Source organism: Mytilus californianus, unplaced genomic scaffold, assembly GCF_021869535.1.
Source record: "Mytilus californianus isolate M0D057914Y unplaced genomic scaffold, xbMytCali1.0.p SCAF_1, whole genome shotgun sequence".
Classification (NCBI taxonomy): domain Eukaryota; kingdom Metazoa; phylum Mollusca; class Bivalvia; order Mytilida; family Mytilidae; genus Mytilus; species Mytilus californianus.
In genome coordinates this window covers 124999283-125018488 of record NW_026262581.1, presented here as the reverse complement: position 1 = coordinate 125018488, position 19206 = coordinate 124999283, and the positions used below count along the sequence as shown (strand labels likewise).

At 31.5% G+C, this 19206-nt stretch overlaps 1 protein-coding gene and 1 long non-coding RNA gene across 2 annotated transcripts in view; both read left to right on the top strand.

Annotated features, from left to right (window-relative positions):
* The window catches only part of LOC127732923 (hippocampus abundant transcript 1 protein-like), a 49726-nt gene that overhangs the window by 9195 nt on the left and 21325 nt on the right, over nt 1-19206 (top strand). The window contains exons 2-7 of the mRNA XM_052242142.1: nt 3121-3216; nt 3500-3562; nt 5442-5569; nt 7547-7661; nt 12450-12668; nt 13219-13332. Of these exons, the coding sequence (XP_052098102.1) occupies nt 3121-3216; nt 3500-3562; nt 5442-5569; nt 7547-7661; nt 12450-12668; nt 13219-13332 (735 nt within the window). The remainder of the gene's footprint in view (nt 1-3120; nt 3217-3499; nt 3563-5441; nt 5570-7546; nt 7662-12449; nt 12669-13218; nt 13333-19206) is intronic.
* Nucleotides 9609-11130, top strand: LOC127733062 (uncharacterized). Its single transcript, XR_007996693.1, has 3 exons — nt 9609-10172; nt 10320-10466; nt 10614-11130. It is a non-coding gene; the product is annotated as an uncharacterized LOC127733062 (long non-coding RNA).

Below are 19206 nucleotides of genomic sequence, written 5' to 3'. Positions count from 1 at the left end.
TATGTCCCTTTATAACTATATGATATGCAAGCGGGGGCATCATCAATCTGTGTCCACATGTGGACACTATCCACATTTATTTTAATTAGAACCATTTCTTTTGTATGTGGCAATAAAGATTAACCCACTTTGATATTTAAACAATGTTTTTTCTCCATATTTGCATGATTTCTTTATTTTTTTATTGGATAAACACTATTGACCTTAAAATTTCATTAGGGAATTCTTGCCCATATCAGAAAAGTGCCTTGCAACAATATATTTTCGGTTTCATTGTGACAAAAATCAGAAAAATTTGATATCAAACATGCAGTTTTCTTTAAATAAGTAATCCCTTTGAAAAACACACATTGTATGTACCGAATTGTTGAATTACACTGACTTGATTGTACACATGCATAATCCTGAATAGTTAATTATATGGAAAATTCAATTTCAAGGTTGAAGAAATAAGGGTTTGATTACAAATCCAAATACAAAAATAAGGTGTGGTATGATTGCCAATGAGACAACTCTCCACAAGTGACCAAATGTGATATTAAAGACAGGTCCTTTGAATCTACAAAAACAAGGTGGAACGAACAAAATTGCTGAGAGAATGACCAATTTATTTCTTTGGTTAGGGTTTGGCTTTTGAGCAAAAGGTTTTGCGAGGATAGAATAATCATTTTGACCTGTTATAAGGCTGGATTACTTTTTGTTGAAAAAAACATTTTCCGTTGTGTACACACCTATTTCTCTTTCCAAATCGTATGTACATCTGAATGTACAGAAAATTCATTTTCAGCATATCTTGGGCAAAATTATTGATCTTCAGTTCTAAACACCATCACATTCATTTCATTCAGCATCTCTTATCCCCATCACAAAATATAGAAATGTCCTTCCCTTGCTAATAAAACTACTCTGAATCCGCTCAATTGCTTCTTTTGTACTCGGTGGATAATATAAAAAAAAACTCCTTCTTAAAACCAAATACATTGTGTGTTCTGCAAAATTTATTTTTTTCATGTAGATTTTATTTTGGTGTTCACATTTTCTCTCTATCTATTATAGTTTTTAAGCTAATATTGTAAAATCTCAAAATTTAGCTAAAAAATTCTTTTCTGGCAATAACTGGTAAAGAAATTCACATTTTCAGCAATGTTAACCAATTGGTAAATCATATCTTTAAGCTCATTTAAGCTGTATATTGCCTCTCTTTAGCTATTAAAATTTTCAAGAACAGCAAAAAAAAATATGACAATTTCAGTTATGTCAAAGTAGTTTAACTCTTTTTCTCATTGATCTGTTTTTCTGAAAGCATATCTTTATCTTTTATAGTTCTTAAATTAAAAACCCAAAACGCAGAAAGGGAGGAAAATCATAATAAAATGAAGTTTCTAAAACAATAGTAGAACCCAATCTATACAATGCCAATGCAAAATGTAGTTCCTTAAACAATAGCATAACTCATCTTTTACAATGCCAATGATGTGTAAACAATAGCATGACTCAGTATATTCTATGCCTTTACAACGTGAAGTTTCTTTTTTTTTTTTGTACAGTTTATTTATTTATTTATTTAGGGACAATTTGTCACACCTGGGATTTACATGAATAAAACAGTCTCTTGGTCCCAGGTTCCTTCATATTTTTTTTTTAAATATCAAAGACTACTAGCTAATTTTATTTTTAAAGAAACCATTATTTTATCAAAATGCTTATTGTATTTCAATACTATGCGAATAAAAGTCTTAAATGTGTTCATCAAAAGAAACATTTTGTTTTATGGTGTATAATAGGAGTGATTTATATTGTACAGTGTGCAAATGATTACTTGTTACACTTAGAAATATAATCTTCATACAAAAACGATAAAATAATAATATAATTTGCACTAGAATGGACATGTTGTGTACTGTATTTTCTTTCCTTTTTTTTTGTGAATTATATCTTTTATTTCAAATCACCTGGATACATAAACACTAAGCAGTCCAGGGCAGCTGACAGAGGGGTCCCTGCAAAGAATAAGCAAATTCGACTATTAATAGTGATTACAACATTTGAGATAAATGGTCAAGTTTGTCTATTCCGAATAATTTTTTTTGTTTGATTTAGGCAATCATTTTGATAAAATCATTCATATCTTTCTTAAAAATACGGAGGATGGATGTTTTATTATATGCTGTTTTGTTGAATTTAATATTGTTCCGACCTTTCCAAATACTAAATTTTCCCGTAAACACTATAAAATTCCCAATATTTATTTGCGTTTTATCAAGATCTTGATTATATCCAATAATCACGCTTTGGACATCAAAATCAGTTTCATTAAATATATAAACATATACTGGTAATTAAAATACATGTATCATGTTGCCTACTACTGTTACGAAACATTTTTATTGGGATTTGGTCAACCCTTAGGCTTTTGTCTTAAAAAAAACCTGTAGGCTTTTGTCTTAAAAAAACACCCTTAGGCTTTTGTCTTAAAAAACACCCTTAGGCTTTTGTCTTAAAAAAAAAACCTTAGGCTTTTGTCTAAAAAAAAACACCCTTAGGCTTTTGTCTTAAAAAAAACCCTTAGGCTTTTGTCTTAAAAAAACACCCTTAAGCTTTTGTCTTAAAAAAACTTTCCGTGATGTATTTACAAATAGTTAAGTTCAATATTAAACATTTATTTCCTTTGCCGTAAGAAGATTTTATGATTTGCCTTGGGCATTTGTACACCCAAGAAATTCATGTCTTATTGTTCTTTGACATAACCAGTATATATCAATAATTCAATATTTATTATATGATATGCTATTTATGTTATTTTATGTTTTAATTATATGCCTGAAGTAAGCTTAAGCAGGATATTGGCAATTCTGTGTACATGGTGTCAGCAGCATTTAAACTTTACATAAATTCATGTAAGGTGACATCAGGGAGAGACAAGTCACAATGTTAGAAAGTAAAATAATGTTTTGTTTAGTGTCATGTACATGTAGAATAGTCTCAACTTTAATATCAAATATTTGTTAAGCTATCAACATTTACATTAATATACATTGAAATAATAAATTATGTTAAATGAAATACAATGTAGAAGTTTATCACCATTTTTACCATGATTTTTTCTTTTTTTATTTACAGAACTCTGGTTTTGGTTCTCCAAGTGTCTATCATGCACTGATAATCATATTTTTAGAATTTTTTGCATGGGGGTTGTTGACATCTCCTATCATTATGGTAAGTTTATCACTTATGGTTATGATTTGTTTTAATGTAATTATATTTCCTACTCAATGGACATAATAATGCAGAAGCTTTTTATGATATATCTGCCAGGAAGAACTGTTTTACATCCTCACCAGAAAATAATATTCCTTAACAGTAAAGTAAAACTTGTATTACTCTTTTGTCCACAAATATACATTAAAATTTGCTGTCTATATAATTTTGATCTGATATATATATTGTTCATTGAAAAAGTAAAAAGTTCATATTGCTTTAATTATGGTTATATTGACAGGTATTAAATCAGACATTTCCTAACCACACATTTCTGTTGAATGGACTTATACAAGGTGTAAAGGTTGGTAAAACTTGTAATACAATAATTGAAAATATAGTAGATCAAATCACACGTAGTAGTTTCCATTTATCCTTATGATTCCATATTTCGAGTTCCTGATGATTTTAATTAACCATTTAAACAAATCTCAAACAAAACCATTCAAACAAATCTCAAACAAACCATTCAAATAAATCTCAAACAAAACCATTCAAACAAATCTCAAACAAAACCATTCAAACAAATCTCAAACTAACCAATCAAACAAATCTCAAACAAACCAAACAAATCTCCATCAAATCTCAAACAAACCATTCAAACAAACCATTCTAACAAATCTCAAACAAACCATTCAAACAAATCTCAAACAAACCATTCTAACAAATCTCAAACAAACCATTCTAACAAATCTCAAACACACCATTCAAACAAATCTCAAACAAACCATTCAAACAAATCTCAAACAAACCATTCTAACAAATCTCAAACAAACCATTCTAACAAATCTCAAACAAACCATTCTAACAAATCTCAAACAATCAATTAGAAAAGGAAGGATAAAGGGTGTGTGCAAGCTAGTATGATTGCCAATGAGATAACTATCCACCAGAGTTCAAATGACATGGATATTAGCAATTGTAGGTCACCATACGGCCTTCGACAATGAGAAAAACTCACACCGCATAGGAAGCTACAAAAGGCCCTGACGTGAAAAATGTCAAACAACTCAAACAAGAAAACTAATGGTCTTATTATAACAATACAATTTAAGAGGAAAAAAATGTGACAATCATGAACCAACAACAACCACTGAATTACAAGCTTCTGACTTGGGATAGGTACATAAAGAGTGTGGCGGGTTAAACATGTTTGTGAACGCTAAACCCTCCCCCTAAACTTGGACAGTGGTGTTACAGCACAACATAAGAAGCAACTGTAAAAATCAGTTACAAAAGATAGATTGAACGAAGCACAAAAAACAGCTAAAATAAAAATAACACAAAGCACTGATATGATAAGAGTACTTACAGTTACTGAAAGCTATTTGAAAGCTGATTACAACTAATAGATAAATCATGTTTTCCCAGACTTAAGTATCAATCAGTACACATCAAACAGATTAAGTGTAAAGACGTCATAAACATTTCTAGAAATGCATGACCATGTTCAATGCCAAAATATAAGTAAACAGGATTAACAGGATGTATGATCACAAGTACCCATAACGGGACAAATATAGCAATATATATTTATTACGAGTTTGCCCTAGACACTGTGTCACACTTTGAGACAACTGTTATTTAGCACAACTGCTTATCCTGTCCACTTTGGTGGATAATTCAAATACTGGACTGGATATTAGTTTTTGTCAATCTGCAATATGGGAAATTATGTTAATGTGTCTTCTAAGTGAAGTAAAAGAACTATTCAAAACTTGTAGATGATGATTTCTGTCTTGAAAATAAAAGTATCAATTGTAATGCCGACAATTGCTTTGTGTCATTACTAACAATCAGAAGGTTTATAGTGGATGTTATTGATATTTAGATGACATCTTTTATAAAGTGATTGTTACAGTTAGTTATTCTTCGGAATCATACATTTTATATGTATGGTAATTATATTTAATTTTGGATGTTCAGATCTACCATCTATTTCTTGCTCAAAGGCTGTCTGCATGAAGGTCGGACAAACTATCTTAAATTGTTATATGTCTCTTCTTAATTATATTCATTAAAAATTAAATTAGTTTAATATGTTGCCAAGTTTGTTAAGGTGTTTGTTTACAGATAACAATGAATGTGAAGATTAACCCATATTAAGTTAATGTATACTTTTTGTACAACAAATTGTACTAAAATTGAAGGAATCTAATTGGTAGAATTACTACTATTTACAGGGAATGTTGTCATTTTTAAGTGCACCATTAATTGGTGCTTTATCTGACGTATGGGGAAGGAAGATATTTCTTCTGTTAACAGTGACATTTACTTGTCTGCCCATACCACTGATCTCTATTAGTCCCATGTAAGTATTAATAGGTTAAAACATTTTTATATGCATATATTTTTCTTGGTATATTTACTTATAGAATTTTTATCATTGGTCAAATCAGGTTCTTGCAATGAAAATTATATAAAAGATATGATTAAATGAGGGGCAATTTGTCCATACAGTCAACAGTGATCTTATATCAGCTGTGATGACAAAATTTAAAAGAAAATCTCTTTTGAAAATTGTAGATTAAAACATAGCTAGAAAGTAATCTTATATGAAAAAATTTGTAAGGGTTCCACGGAACCCAGTGTCTTGCCTACTTTTGCTGTTAGTCGCAGTAAGAAGCTTCTGTCCAAGTTTGGTAAAAATCCAGGATGGTTTATGAATCTAATAAATGTTTTAAAAACTTTTAACTGCAGACTGTATGTAATGTTAACTGGAAGAAAAACTAAGTCCATTTATAAGTAATAAACGGAAAAACAGGAAATAAATTTTTACAAAATTTCCTTCTAGACACTAGCTTTTGATCATAAACAAGCTTCTGTCCAAGTTTGGTACAAATCCAGGATATTTTAAAGAAGTTATTAAAATTTTTGAAAACTTTAACCACAGAGTGAATGTAATGTTAACTGGAAGAAAAACTAAGTCCATTTATAAGTAAAATATGGATATTAAAACAGGATTTTTGTTTTTTTGTACAAAATTTACTTCTGGATACTATCTTATGATCATAAACAAGCTTCTGTGCAAGTTTGGTTGAAATCCAGGACGACGGAATGTAGGATCGCTATGTCTCGCTTTTGCGACAAAAGTCACAGGCTCGACAATAAAGAAATGTGGGATTATTACCAATGAGACAACTATTGACCAGAGTTCTAATGATGAAGATAAAAACAATTATAGGCCACCGTATGGCCTTCAACAATGAGAAAAACCAATACTGTATAGTCAGCTATAAAAGGTCACAACATGGAAAATGTGAAACAGTTTAAACGAGAAAAATAACGGCCTAATTTACAATTTACAATACAGAAATATGACACATGTACCAACAAAAACCACTGAACTACAGGCGCCTGACAAAGGACAGGCACATAAAGAATGTGGCAGGGTTAATCATGTTTTTGCTTCATACATTAAAAATGTGTCCATGATCAATCTTATAAAATTATTAAAAGAAACATTCAATTCTTATAATTACATTTTTATGTTACAAGCATGAAATTAAGAATTATATCAAGCTTTTTGTTTTTCCATGCATTGTTTAAACATTGTCACGGATAGCACATGCAGCTTTTTGTATTTTATATGGAAATAAAATATTATAATGGAGTGTCTCTCGATTGGAAATAAAATATTATAATGGAGTGCCTCTCGATTGGAAATAAAATATTATAATGGAGTGCCTCTCGATTGGAAATAAAATATTATAATGGAATGCCTCTCAATTGTTATCAGCCAATCAGAATTACTGATTCTAATGAACCATCCATCTAATGTAATTATTATAAGTTATCACTGCTATGTAAATTAAATACTTTCCTCTTTACTGGTATGTCTTGGAATAGCATACATGTACATAAAAGCATAAGATTTTACCTTTTTGCCACAAAATTATGCAACACTTGTTTAACATTGGAAAACACTCCATCTTTATTACACTACAGATATTGCAGTTTACTTTCCATTAGATAATGAAGTAAACAATATCAATTTTAAAGCTCACAATTCTTGAAGAAATAGATTTTTATGTGATTGGAAGAACAGTTGTATTAGATAAAGAAATGTAAACAAAGTGATTTGTTGTGTGTTTTAAACTTAAAATGCACTAACGGATTATTACAGGATCTGTTAAAAATAAATTAAAGTACAGCAAATTACACACTTAAATTTAAGATTGTTAAGAAACCATAAATTGATTTTATTCCATATATTCAGACCATAAACATAGATACCAGTGTATAATAATCAGATTTTAGTAATGCTACTTTGTTTTGTATTTTTCAGGTGGTATTTTACTATGTTGTCACTGTCAGGCTTATTCTCTGTAACATTTAGTGTTGTATTTGCATATGTGGCAGATATCACATCAGATGAGGAGAGAGGTCAAGCATATGGACTGGTAGGTCATAAAATCCAAGTATGTCTTGGACTGATATCCCCCCAAAAAAAAAAAAATGTAAAGCTTTATTTCAAAAGAACATCAATAGTTAATGAATTTTGATATGCCTATTAGCGATGAATATACAATGTATGATGTTATACTGTTTTCTGTCCATCCATCAATCCACCAGAAAAGTATTCAAATACAACCGCAAAGATTAATCTAATTATCTAGTTGAGGCAAGTCTTAGACATGCTGTTTCTGGAGGAGCCAAGTTTGTGATTAGGCCAGTTTAATGGGGACCACTAATGTTAAGGCTATGATATTTGGTATGCAGTTGTATAAACAAAGGTACATCTCATTTCAATGGAGAAAATTTGGCCTTGTTCCTTCAGTCAGGGTCTGCTAACTTTAATCTATGACATTTGATAAAACAGACAGATAAAAAATGTCATTAATCAATTGCACTTGCTTGTTTGTCTTATTAAATTTATGACTTTTTAATATCCTTATCAACATCTGAGTCTTTATTTGATTGGCCTGTTTTGCCTGGTTGCACACAGTGTAAAACTGGCTGAAATGTGATATCGGGGGGTGGCTTGGCCAGCGAGCAAACAGGGGTTGGATAAAGTGGTGACCTATTTTATGTAATTAACTCCTCCTTTAGTTTTCATTCCAAATCCCTGAAACTTCACAAAAAATTGTGCCCATATTGAATTTGTTCACCTGTTATTATGGAATTATATGAGCAAAATTTGATGAAGAAATGACAAATTTCATGTTAATTCCTCCTTCCGAAGTCCTTCACCATTCAGATCCTGGACACTACTCAAAAAGATTTGACACATGTTTAAAGTTTTCACCAGCTTTTATAGAAGCCAGAAAGGTGACCTATAGTTGTTAACTATTATGTCATTTAGTCTCTGGAAGATTGTCTCATTGGCAATCATTCCACATCTTCTTATTTTTATATTTATAGAATAGTGTGCCTTTTTTTCCAGACTTGAGAACATAGTTTATTTTCAATAAAATTTTCAAAGAGGTACCAATTCTTTTAATTATCTCCTTCAGCAGTTATAAATCCAGATCCTTAAAACTTCACAGAAATTTACACACCTTTTAAAAATTGAGCACCTCCCTTTATTGAATTGTCTAAAGATTCCCCTCTCCCATTTTTGATATTTTATATTTCCATGAAACCGTACTTTGACAATAGGGTACAATTCATCCTTGGTTATATTTTATAAATAGTCATAATATGAAGTCAGTGATATCTTTATAAACAAATCTCAATTGTGAAGAAACATTATGTATCACCCAACCATTTGAGTCTTCGATCCATTTAAATTATTTTATCTTAATTTATACATTTATCTCTAGGCACTCTGGCTTCCTCCCCCAATAAAAACTGATCGCCACGAAATAGTCAATAGTGCTGAAAGTGGTGTAAAACACCAATTAATTAATTTATACATCATTTCCCTTAGATTTCAACATGGAATATCTCGAAACTAAGTTAAGTTTCCAATATACCAAAAAATTAAACATGTATAACTGTATATGATGTCCAAATGATCTTTTTACTAATAATTTTCAACATGTGCAGATCTGAAAATCACTAGAGATTAATATAGCAATGTTTAAAATAATATAAAAGGCAATTAAGTGTAACTATCTTGGCTGAATTCTTTTACATATCTCCAGTGTCAGTTGCTTTTGTTCCTGATGGTATATTTATCAGACAATTAACAGGAAACTTGTCATTAAAAGTGGATTATGTGACTAAGAAATTGGAGATAAAATCGACTGGCTTTAGCAATTATATGTATTTTCTTTTTATTTTGGTAAGAGCTAAGGAAATAAGTAGCAAATCATTCAAAGAGGTTTTATCATCACTCTTTTAATCTTATCTCCAGATGTTGAAGTCATTGACAATTAAATAGTGTAAAACAAAACTAACATTTTTGTCGAGCCTGCGACTTTTGTCGCAGAAAGCTCGACATAGGGATAGTGATCCGGCGGCGGCGGCAGCGTTAGCTAACTTCTTAAAAGCTTTATATTTTAGAGGGTGGAAGACCTGGATGCTTCATACTTTGTATAAGGATGCCTCATGTTACGAAGTTTCCGTCAGTCACATGTCCAATGTCCTTGACCTCATTTTCATGGTTCAGTGACTACTTGAAAAAAAAGTTAAGATTTTTTGTAATGTTAAATTCTCTCTTATTATAAGTAATAGGATAACTATATTTGGTATGTGCGTACCTTGCAAGGTCCTCATGCCCGTCAGACAGTTTTCACTTGACCTCGACCTCATTTCATGGATCAGTGAACAAGGTTAAGTTTTGGTGGTCAAGTCCATATCTCAGATACTATAAGCAATAGGTCTAGTATATTCGGTGTATGGAAGGACTGTAAGGTGTACATGTCCAACTGGCAGGTGTCATCTGACCTTGACCTCATTTTCATGGTTCAGTGGTTATAGTTAAGTTTTTGTGTTTTGGTCTGTTTTTCTTATACTGTATGCAATAGGTCTACTATATTTGGTGTATGGAAGGATTGTAAGGTGTACATGTCTAGCTGGCAGGTGTCATCTGACCTTGACCTCATTTTCATGGTTCAGTGGTTATAGTTGAGTTTTTGTGTTTTGGTCTGTTTTTCTAATACTGTATGCAATAGGTCTACAATATTTGGTGTATGGAATGATTGTAAGGTGTACATGTCTAGCTGGCAGGTGTCATCTGACCTTGACCTCATTTTCATGGTTCAGTGGTCAAAGTTAAGTTTTTGAGTTTTGGTCTGTTTTTCTTATACTGCATGCAATAGGTCTACAATATTTGGTGTATGGAATGATTGTAAGGTGTACATGTCTAGCTGGCAGGTGTCATCTGACCTTGACCTCATTTTCATGGTTCAGTGGTCAAAGTTAAGTTTTTGAGTTTTGGTCTTTTTTTCTAATACTGCTTGCAATAGGTCTACTATATTTGGTGTATGGAATGATTGTAAGGTGTACATGTCTAGCTGGCAGGTGTCATCTGACCTTGACCTCATTTTCATGGTTCAGTGGTCAAAGTTAAGTTTTTGAGATTTGATCTTTTTTTCTAATACTATATGCAATAGTTCAACTACATTTGGTGTATGGAAATATTTTATGATCTATATGTCAGTCACGCAGGTTTTATTTGACCTTGACCTCAATTTCAAGGTTCATTGCTCAGTGTTAAGTTTTTGTGTTTTGGTCTGTTTTTCTTAAACTATAAGCAATAGGTCAACCATATTTGTTGTATGGAAGAATTGTTAGCTGTACATGCCTGCCTAGCATGGTTCATCTGACCTTGACCTCATTTTCATGGTTCATTGGTCAATGTTTAGTTTACTTGGTTAATGTTAAGTTTATGTGACAGTTGTAATAAAGCTTTATATTTAGGACTATCAACATAATATCAATGATTAGTAAAGAAGGCGAGACATTTCAGCGTGTGCACTCTTGTTGACAATTGAGTATAATTCATTCTTACACATCCTTGGTTATATTTTATAAATAACCATAATATGATGTCAGTTATATCAGTCCAATGTTTTTACTTGCAACGAAAATTGCACGTATGAGATAACATCACAAGTTTTCAACTTTGACAAAAAATGTCAATTGATTGATTATTTGAGCCTTTTCAGATAATTTGTATATAGATTTAGATTTACCCAAATGTTAAAGTTTATGAAACTTTAATACTTTTGTCAAATATGGTTATGATTACATAGAACTTTGAAGGAATCATTATTGGGAACAACTATCAATTCAAGGGAGATAATAAGTAGACCATTTTAAGCTATATTTTCCAAAGTCATAAAAAAAAAACATTTTACCATTTATTGGATTTGAAATATCATATACTAAATTGTGAGATAACTAAACTGATCATTTTGCAGAAATTTCCCTGGGTTTGAAAAAAACCCTATTTAAGTACATTGTATAACATTTTTTATGCCCCTTCCATAGCGGAGTGGGCATAAAGTGTTACCCTTGTCCGTCTGTACGTCCGTCCGTATGTCCCAAAGTTGGTTTCCGTTCTCTAATTTTAGTTTGCCTCAACCAAATGTTATGAAACTTATACACAATGCTTATCACCACAAAATACAGATCAAATTTGAATTTTGATGGTGTCACTAAAACAGTTCTAGAGTTATGCCCCTTTACAAATGGAAAAATTGCTGAATTTTTCGTTTCCGTTCTCCAACTTAAGTTTACCTGAACCAAATGTTATGAAACTTATACACAATGCTTATTACCACAAAATACAGATCAAATTTGAATTTTTGTGGCGTCACTTTAACCATACTAAAGTTATGCCCCTTTACAAATGGAAAAATTACTGAATTTTTCGTTTCCGTTCTCTAACTTAAGTTTGCTTCAACCAAATGTTATCAAACTTATACACAACACTTATTACCACAAAACTCAGATCAAGTACAAATTTGGATAGGATCACTATTACAGTTCTTCAGTTATGTCCCTTTATAACTTTGCATATGATATGCAAGCGGGGGCATCATCTGTGTCCCATGGACACATTCCCTATTTATTTAAAAGAACTTTGTGACATTTACAAGAGAATTTCTAAATTGTTAAGAGCCAATCTGCCAGAAAACTATGCAAAATCAAAAATATTGTCGGAATGGCAGGTTGGAACTTCTGAAATCTCATATATAAAGGAAAAAGAAAAATGCATCTTAGACTTTGTTGCATCATGTCTATTTTTAGAGACATCCTCATTTGCTAAATGCAAAATTACATGATTTGTATTACAGGTGTCAGCAACATTTGCTGCCAGTTTAGTTACCAGTCCAGCATTAGGAGCCTACCTAGAGAATGCCTATAGTGATAATTTAGTTGTATGGCTAGCCACAGCTGTAGCCGTATTAGATGTATTGTTTATATTATTGTTTGTACCAGAATCTTTACCGGAGAAAATTAGACCAGTTAGTTATGGTTCCCAGATCTCATGGGAACAGGCTGATCCCTTTGGAGTAAGTCAAAATTTATAAAAAAATATGTAATTAAATTTTGTGCAAATGGAACTATTTAGGTTTTACTTAAGAAGTTGATATTTTATACTTGTTCAATTATATGTCTGTTACAAGATCCATATATTAAGGAAAGATTATAAAATTTATTTGGTTTTAAAATGGACAGCTGATGAAAACCGTCCCTTGCATTGTACGACCTTTATTGACAATACTTCCAACTTCTGAAAAAATAAGGTCATGAATTATTAATTATTTTTATGAAGGTGTATAACCATGGTAACAATACCTTTATGTTATGCAATATGTAAAGATACACCCATATTCAGTAATGTTATATGCAATTAATCACAATAATATTTCTCTTATTGTTAAACTCCTTTACTTATATTTAATGAACAATTTTATCTACTTATGAAGATTTAACACTTTTTATATGAATCAGAATGAAAAAAAATATATATTGGGTTTGGAGTTGAAAAAGGTCAGAGCGTTCAAACCATACTTTCTTTCTGTTTTGTTTACTTTGAAAGAATAATAATTTATTTTTCAGGCATTAAAGAGGATAGGTGCAGACAAGTTAATATTATTATTATGTTGTACAGTATTTTTATCATATTTACCAGAAGCAGGGGAATACTCATCATTTTTTGTTTATTTACGATTAGTAAGTATTGAATCAATTTCTCATTTTTCTGTACGTTTGGTAATAAGATGGACAATTTTCACATTGGAAGGGGGAGGTTTGTACAAAAAAAAGTTGGCAATGGTACCCAATGACTTGAAATTAGATAGTTATTTCTATGTATATATTATAAGTAGGAATGAGATATATTTCAACAAGTACTGGTAATGGATCTAATAGACCCCTCTTTTTCAAGGTAAATGAAATATCCTTTTCTAAGTAATATCTGCAGTCCCTTCTTTTCCATTTCAGATTACTGTTGATTCAGAAATTATTGCGAGGTTTTTATTTATGCAAATAATGCGACTCCTTAAGTATCCCAAAAATAAGAACTCGCATTCTGATATCTGATACGTATATCTGTATGAAGGTTTTCCTAAAATCGCAATAATTAAACTTTCATTTTTTTCATTCTTCAAAATCGCAATAATAAATGCACGCAATAATTTCTGAATTTACAGTATGCTGTTGGCTGTTTAAGTGCAATCAACACAGTGTTTGTGTCTATGCTTACAACCCATTCTTTTAATTATTGTATTTTAATCTATATAAAAATATGTAGATTATCTTTTCTATGTTTATTTACAGTGTTAACTTAAGTAAGACATTAATACAAGGATTGATTAAAAACTGAAAGGAAATAACAAACAAAAAATCTCTTGTTAAAACATTCATACAGTATCCTCCCTTTGTACTACAATTGTACTTAAGAATAAAGATGAGGGAGAAAAAAATTGGGTTGACATTGTTACAGATATATCAAAAAACAAATGTAGTATTATTGTAGCTTTATAATAAAGTTTCTTCATAAAACCAATTGTATATAGTAGTGGGATGTCAAATCTTCACTTTGTTTGTTCTTTAGCATCTCCCATGCACACTTTGAGGGATTTAAATGCCTTTTTCACAGGATTTTTTATCCTCATTGCTATTGTGCCTTTGATTTTATTTTTTATTTCTAGAACCTGATCTTTTTAATGAATATCTTCTACACATCTTAAAATTTATTCTATTTATAACATGACTTAATTTATCGTGCTGAATGCACAAATAAAAACATTTTTGCTCTTCCAAAATGAGGTAATTAAGGAGAGGCTAAAGATACCAAAGGGACATTCAAACTCATAAGTCGAAAACAAGTAGAATGCGCCATGGCCATAAAAAAGACTTAACTATTTAAGGCATTGTGAACCTCCCATTTCTTATTTTGATAAAATTGGTTTCTTGGTGCTTTTTAGCAAAGAGCATGTCATATGTATATATTTCTTCTAGTTTCAAAGTAGCAGATCACAGCTTTATATTCAACTTGGTGATTAAATCTCAATAAATCTTTCAAAAGGTCAAAGATCTTGGGGAAACAGAATCTTGAGAATGAAAGCGGTTCCCTCACTCCCTAGTCTTAAAATATCATGTACATGATCTATAAAAACAAGATCGCCCTGAACATGCATGAAATATTTGTCACTGGACATAAAGCAAACAACAGTCAATCAATATAAAAAAAACAAGAAATTTGTTACACATATTGTATGAGTGAAGACTTTGCAGCAAGCCCTATTAAAGATATTATCATAAGTTTTTTTATTAAAGAATTTTCAATAACATTAAATAATTTAGATATGGATTTTGTTTGTTAAACTTAATAAAATGATGAACAAAAATGTATCATATTGAACTCTGCTAATATTTTACCGAATGGCAACAAGGTGTCCTGATTTTTGTTTCTGATATGGATATTTTCTGTGTATAAATTGGTATATATTGAGTTCGTCAAAGGTCAACATCAAAATGCTAGCTTTGATGGACTGAATTTTGGTTTCCACATACTATCTTTGATATCCAGTATCTACCAAACATTATATAATTACATTCTCGAGGTATTCCTATCACAGGAGCTATTAAATCTACCAGAAGATATGTAATTGCATGAATGTTTTTAGCTCACCTGGCCCAAAGTGCCAATTAAGCTTTTCACATCACTTGGCATCTGTCGTTGTCCCTCATCATTAACTTTTACAAAAATCTTTTTCTCTGAAACTACTGATCCAAATTTAACCAAACTTGGCCACAATCATCATTAGGGTATTTAATTTTAAAAAGGTGTCCAATGACCCCGCCTGCCAACCAAGATGGCCAACATGGCTAAAAATAGAATATAGGGGTAAAATGCAAGTTTTGTCCATTATCTTGAAAACCACTATAAAAAGAGCAAATCTGAAACGGGTAGAAATGTTTGGAACGATGAGATCTCCCTATTGTTCATTTACTTCCAAACTGTCAGACAACTTTATAAAAGTTATTGCCCTTAAATGATGAATTTCACCAACTTTTTGTTCTATTATGTTGAAAATTATAATAGATAGAGAGAAACTGTATAGAGCAAAAAATGATCAGCAAGATAAGTTTTACAAAAAATCAACATGGTTGAAATCGTCTGATGACCCCTTATTGGAGTTTTTGCCCTTTAAGGGCATACGATACAGTAGAGATCCCTTGTTGATTTTTTCTTGAAATTTTGGTAGAAGGTCAATTTTAATGTGTACTTTTGAAATGTGCAAAGAAAAATATACCTTCATGACTTACTTTTTGAGATAATTTGGTTCGAAATTTGCATATTTGAAGGAAAAACACTGAAATTGCATAAATAAGGACTTTTAAGGAAAGTAACAATACTTTTGAACGAACAGTCACAATTTAACCGGGTTTTTTGTAAAATGTTCCTTTGAACCACGGCATCAAAATGCTGTAACAAGTTTAAGGTTTAACTTAATTTTTGTTTTTTTAAATTATATTACTATTAGTGAACTAAAGAAATTGACAATATTTTTGCGTCTATTCAGAAGTGATCGTTGATTTTTTCTTAAAATTTTGGCGGAGCGTCCCTGAAACATTCCTTGATTGATTGCAAAAGAAAAAAATGGGGGTCCATGTGCTTGTTTTCTCAATAAAAGCAATAAACCATGAGTTTTAATGGCAAACGGGACGTTTGCCAATAAGGCGCTAAATTACGTTGAAATAAGTTTTAATCGCAACAACGTCGTGAAATCTTTCCCGTCGTTCACGACTACGCTGTCAAGTTCAGTGGTATAGCCAAGGTTTTCTTTTTCGAAATCAATGATATCTATCATCAATATTTATAAAGATAGTTACTCGTAAAGTAGCATAAACTATTTGCCAAACCTTTATGAATTGTTACGAAACTTGGATAGAAAAAGTATTTTAGTAAATTACTTTTAGAAAAGAAATGACCGGAAACAAAAAAAAAATAAATCTAATAAAAAAAAGAAATTTGCATCTCTGTCCTAAATTAGTCCTACATTTCATGTAGACAACACAGCTTGAGCATACATATAATTATTCAAAAGGCCCCGACATGACAAACAGTTATAAATTACAAAAAAAAAGTAAATGGGATAATATAAAAATAAGGACATTTGGTATGAGACAACTTTATCAATCATAGTTCAAATGACGAAGATAAACACAATTAAATGTCACCGTACGGCCTTCGACACACAAAAAAGCCACATTTATTTCGTATTTGTCTCATCTCAATATATATAGTCCATTGCGGTGTAGTATAATATTTCATAGGAAGTACAGCAGTCGATATTAGAGCATACCATTGCATGATTCTGTATCAATAGATAGGTTACCTTAGCTTGTATTCAGGCAGGGTATTTTTTATTACGGTACATATTTGTCTGTATTATACCTCCAATCTAGCATTGGGTGCAACACCATTGTTTGTCATTCCATCCGGTGGTCCAACAAATTTTTGTTTCTTATCTGATAAACTACCTTACGGAAAGACTTCGTATTTGGTCAGTAGCTTAACGACAGTGAGTTGCAACTTGTAAACACTTTTCTTGTCTGTCAGATACCTAATTCCGGTGTGCCGATACTTTGATTGTTTTCTCTCAATATGTACATAGGGGATAAGTTTAGCGCATGAACGGGTACGTTTTTGTTTTGGTCTGTAATACGTACGGGGCTCATAACTGTGTTTACTTAACTGAGAGTTATTCTTCATACACATATAAATATTCCACTGGGTTAGTTCTAAAAATGCCGTTAAACTTTTTAATGTACCTATTCAAAGTCAGGAACAGTATGAGGCGTTGTCTTTATTTCTTATGTTATTTTAACATTTTGTTGATAGTCTGTTTAATTTATCCGTACAATTGTCATACGATTTAGAGCTTGCCAAATGGTGTATATATAGATACTATATTATGGTCAAGACAGTACGTTGAATTATTTATTGGGCTTTTTGTGTAGTTGGGTTTCTGTCTCCTCGACGTATTATTCTATTTACATATCTTTTATTCATTTCCTATATGAAATAAAACACATACAAAACTATGACTGTGGATTTGATTTTTTTTCACATTTCAAGTAAATACTGTTGACTTCATTACTAATGAATAGATATTACAATTTTCGTGATATGGTCAATTTTTTTAGCAGGTGCCTTTTTTCAAATTCGCGCAATCGGATTATGACGTCAGTGGATTTTTCCGCAAATGTGACTACATCTAAAGCGACGTCGCAAAATGTAATCATTCTTTTAAGAAACATCGCGAAATTACAACGTTCTGATTAACAACATCGCGAAAACAACACGAAAAGTTTTGAAAACGTTATTATCTGCCCTTGCTACTGTATCGTATGCCCTTAATGACAGTTTTTACTAATTTTTTGTGTTTTTGCCTAATATCTGAAAAAGTATAATAGATAGATAGAAACTTAAATAGGCAAAAATGATCTTCAAGACAAGATCTACAAATAAGTTGAATAGTTGAAATAGTCTGACGACCCCTTATTGGAGTTATTGCCCATTAATGATGGTTCTGACCAATTTTTTGCATTTTTGCCTTGTATCTGAAAAACTATAATAGATAGACCGAAACTTTAATAAGCAAAAATGATCAGCAAGACAGGATCTACAAATAAGTCAACATGGTTTTAATCATCTGATGACCCCTTATTGGAGTTGATCTCTTTAATAATAATTTTTATCATTTTTATACGACCGCAAAAATTAAAATTTTTTGGGTCGTATATTGGTATGACGTTGCCGGCGTCGTTGTTGTCGTCGTCGTCATCGTCGTCCAAAGACACATTGGTTTTCGCACTCTAACTTTAGTTTAAGTGAATGGATCTCCATGAAATTTTACCATAAGGTTCAATACCACAAAAGGAAGGTTGGGATTGATTTTGGGGGTTATGGTACCAACAGTTAAGGAATTAGGGGCCAAAAATAAGCATTTTTGTAACTTCCAGACATAACTTGTGTGTTAGTGTATGGATCTTTCTGAAATTGAACTACAAGGTTCCATATCACAAAGGGAAAGCTGGAATTGAGTTTGGGGGTAATTGCCTGAAACGTTTAGGAATAAGGGGCCAAAAAGGGGCCAAAAATAGCTTTTTTCTAGTTTCCAGACTATAACTTGTGTTCAAGTGTATGGATCTCTCTGAAATTGTACTGCAAGGTACCATGCCACAAAGGGAAGGCTGGGATTGATTTTGGGGGTAATTGCCTCAAAATTTTAGGAAAAAGGGGCAAAAAACAAGCATTTTTCTAGTTTCAGGACAATAACTTGTGTGTTAGTGTATGGATCTTTATGAAATTGTACTACAAGGTTGCATATCACAAAAGGAAAGCTGGGTTTGAGTTTGGGGGTAATTGCCCTAAATGTTTAGGAATTTGGGGCCAAAAAGGGGCCTAAAAACAAGCATTTTTTTAGTTTCCAGACAATAACTTGTGTTCAAGTGTATGGATCTCTCTGAAATTGTACTGCAAGGTACCATACCACAAAGGGAAGGCTGGGATTGAGTTTGGGGGTGATGAAT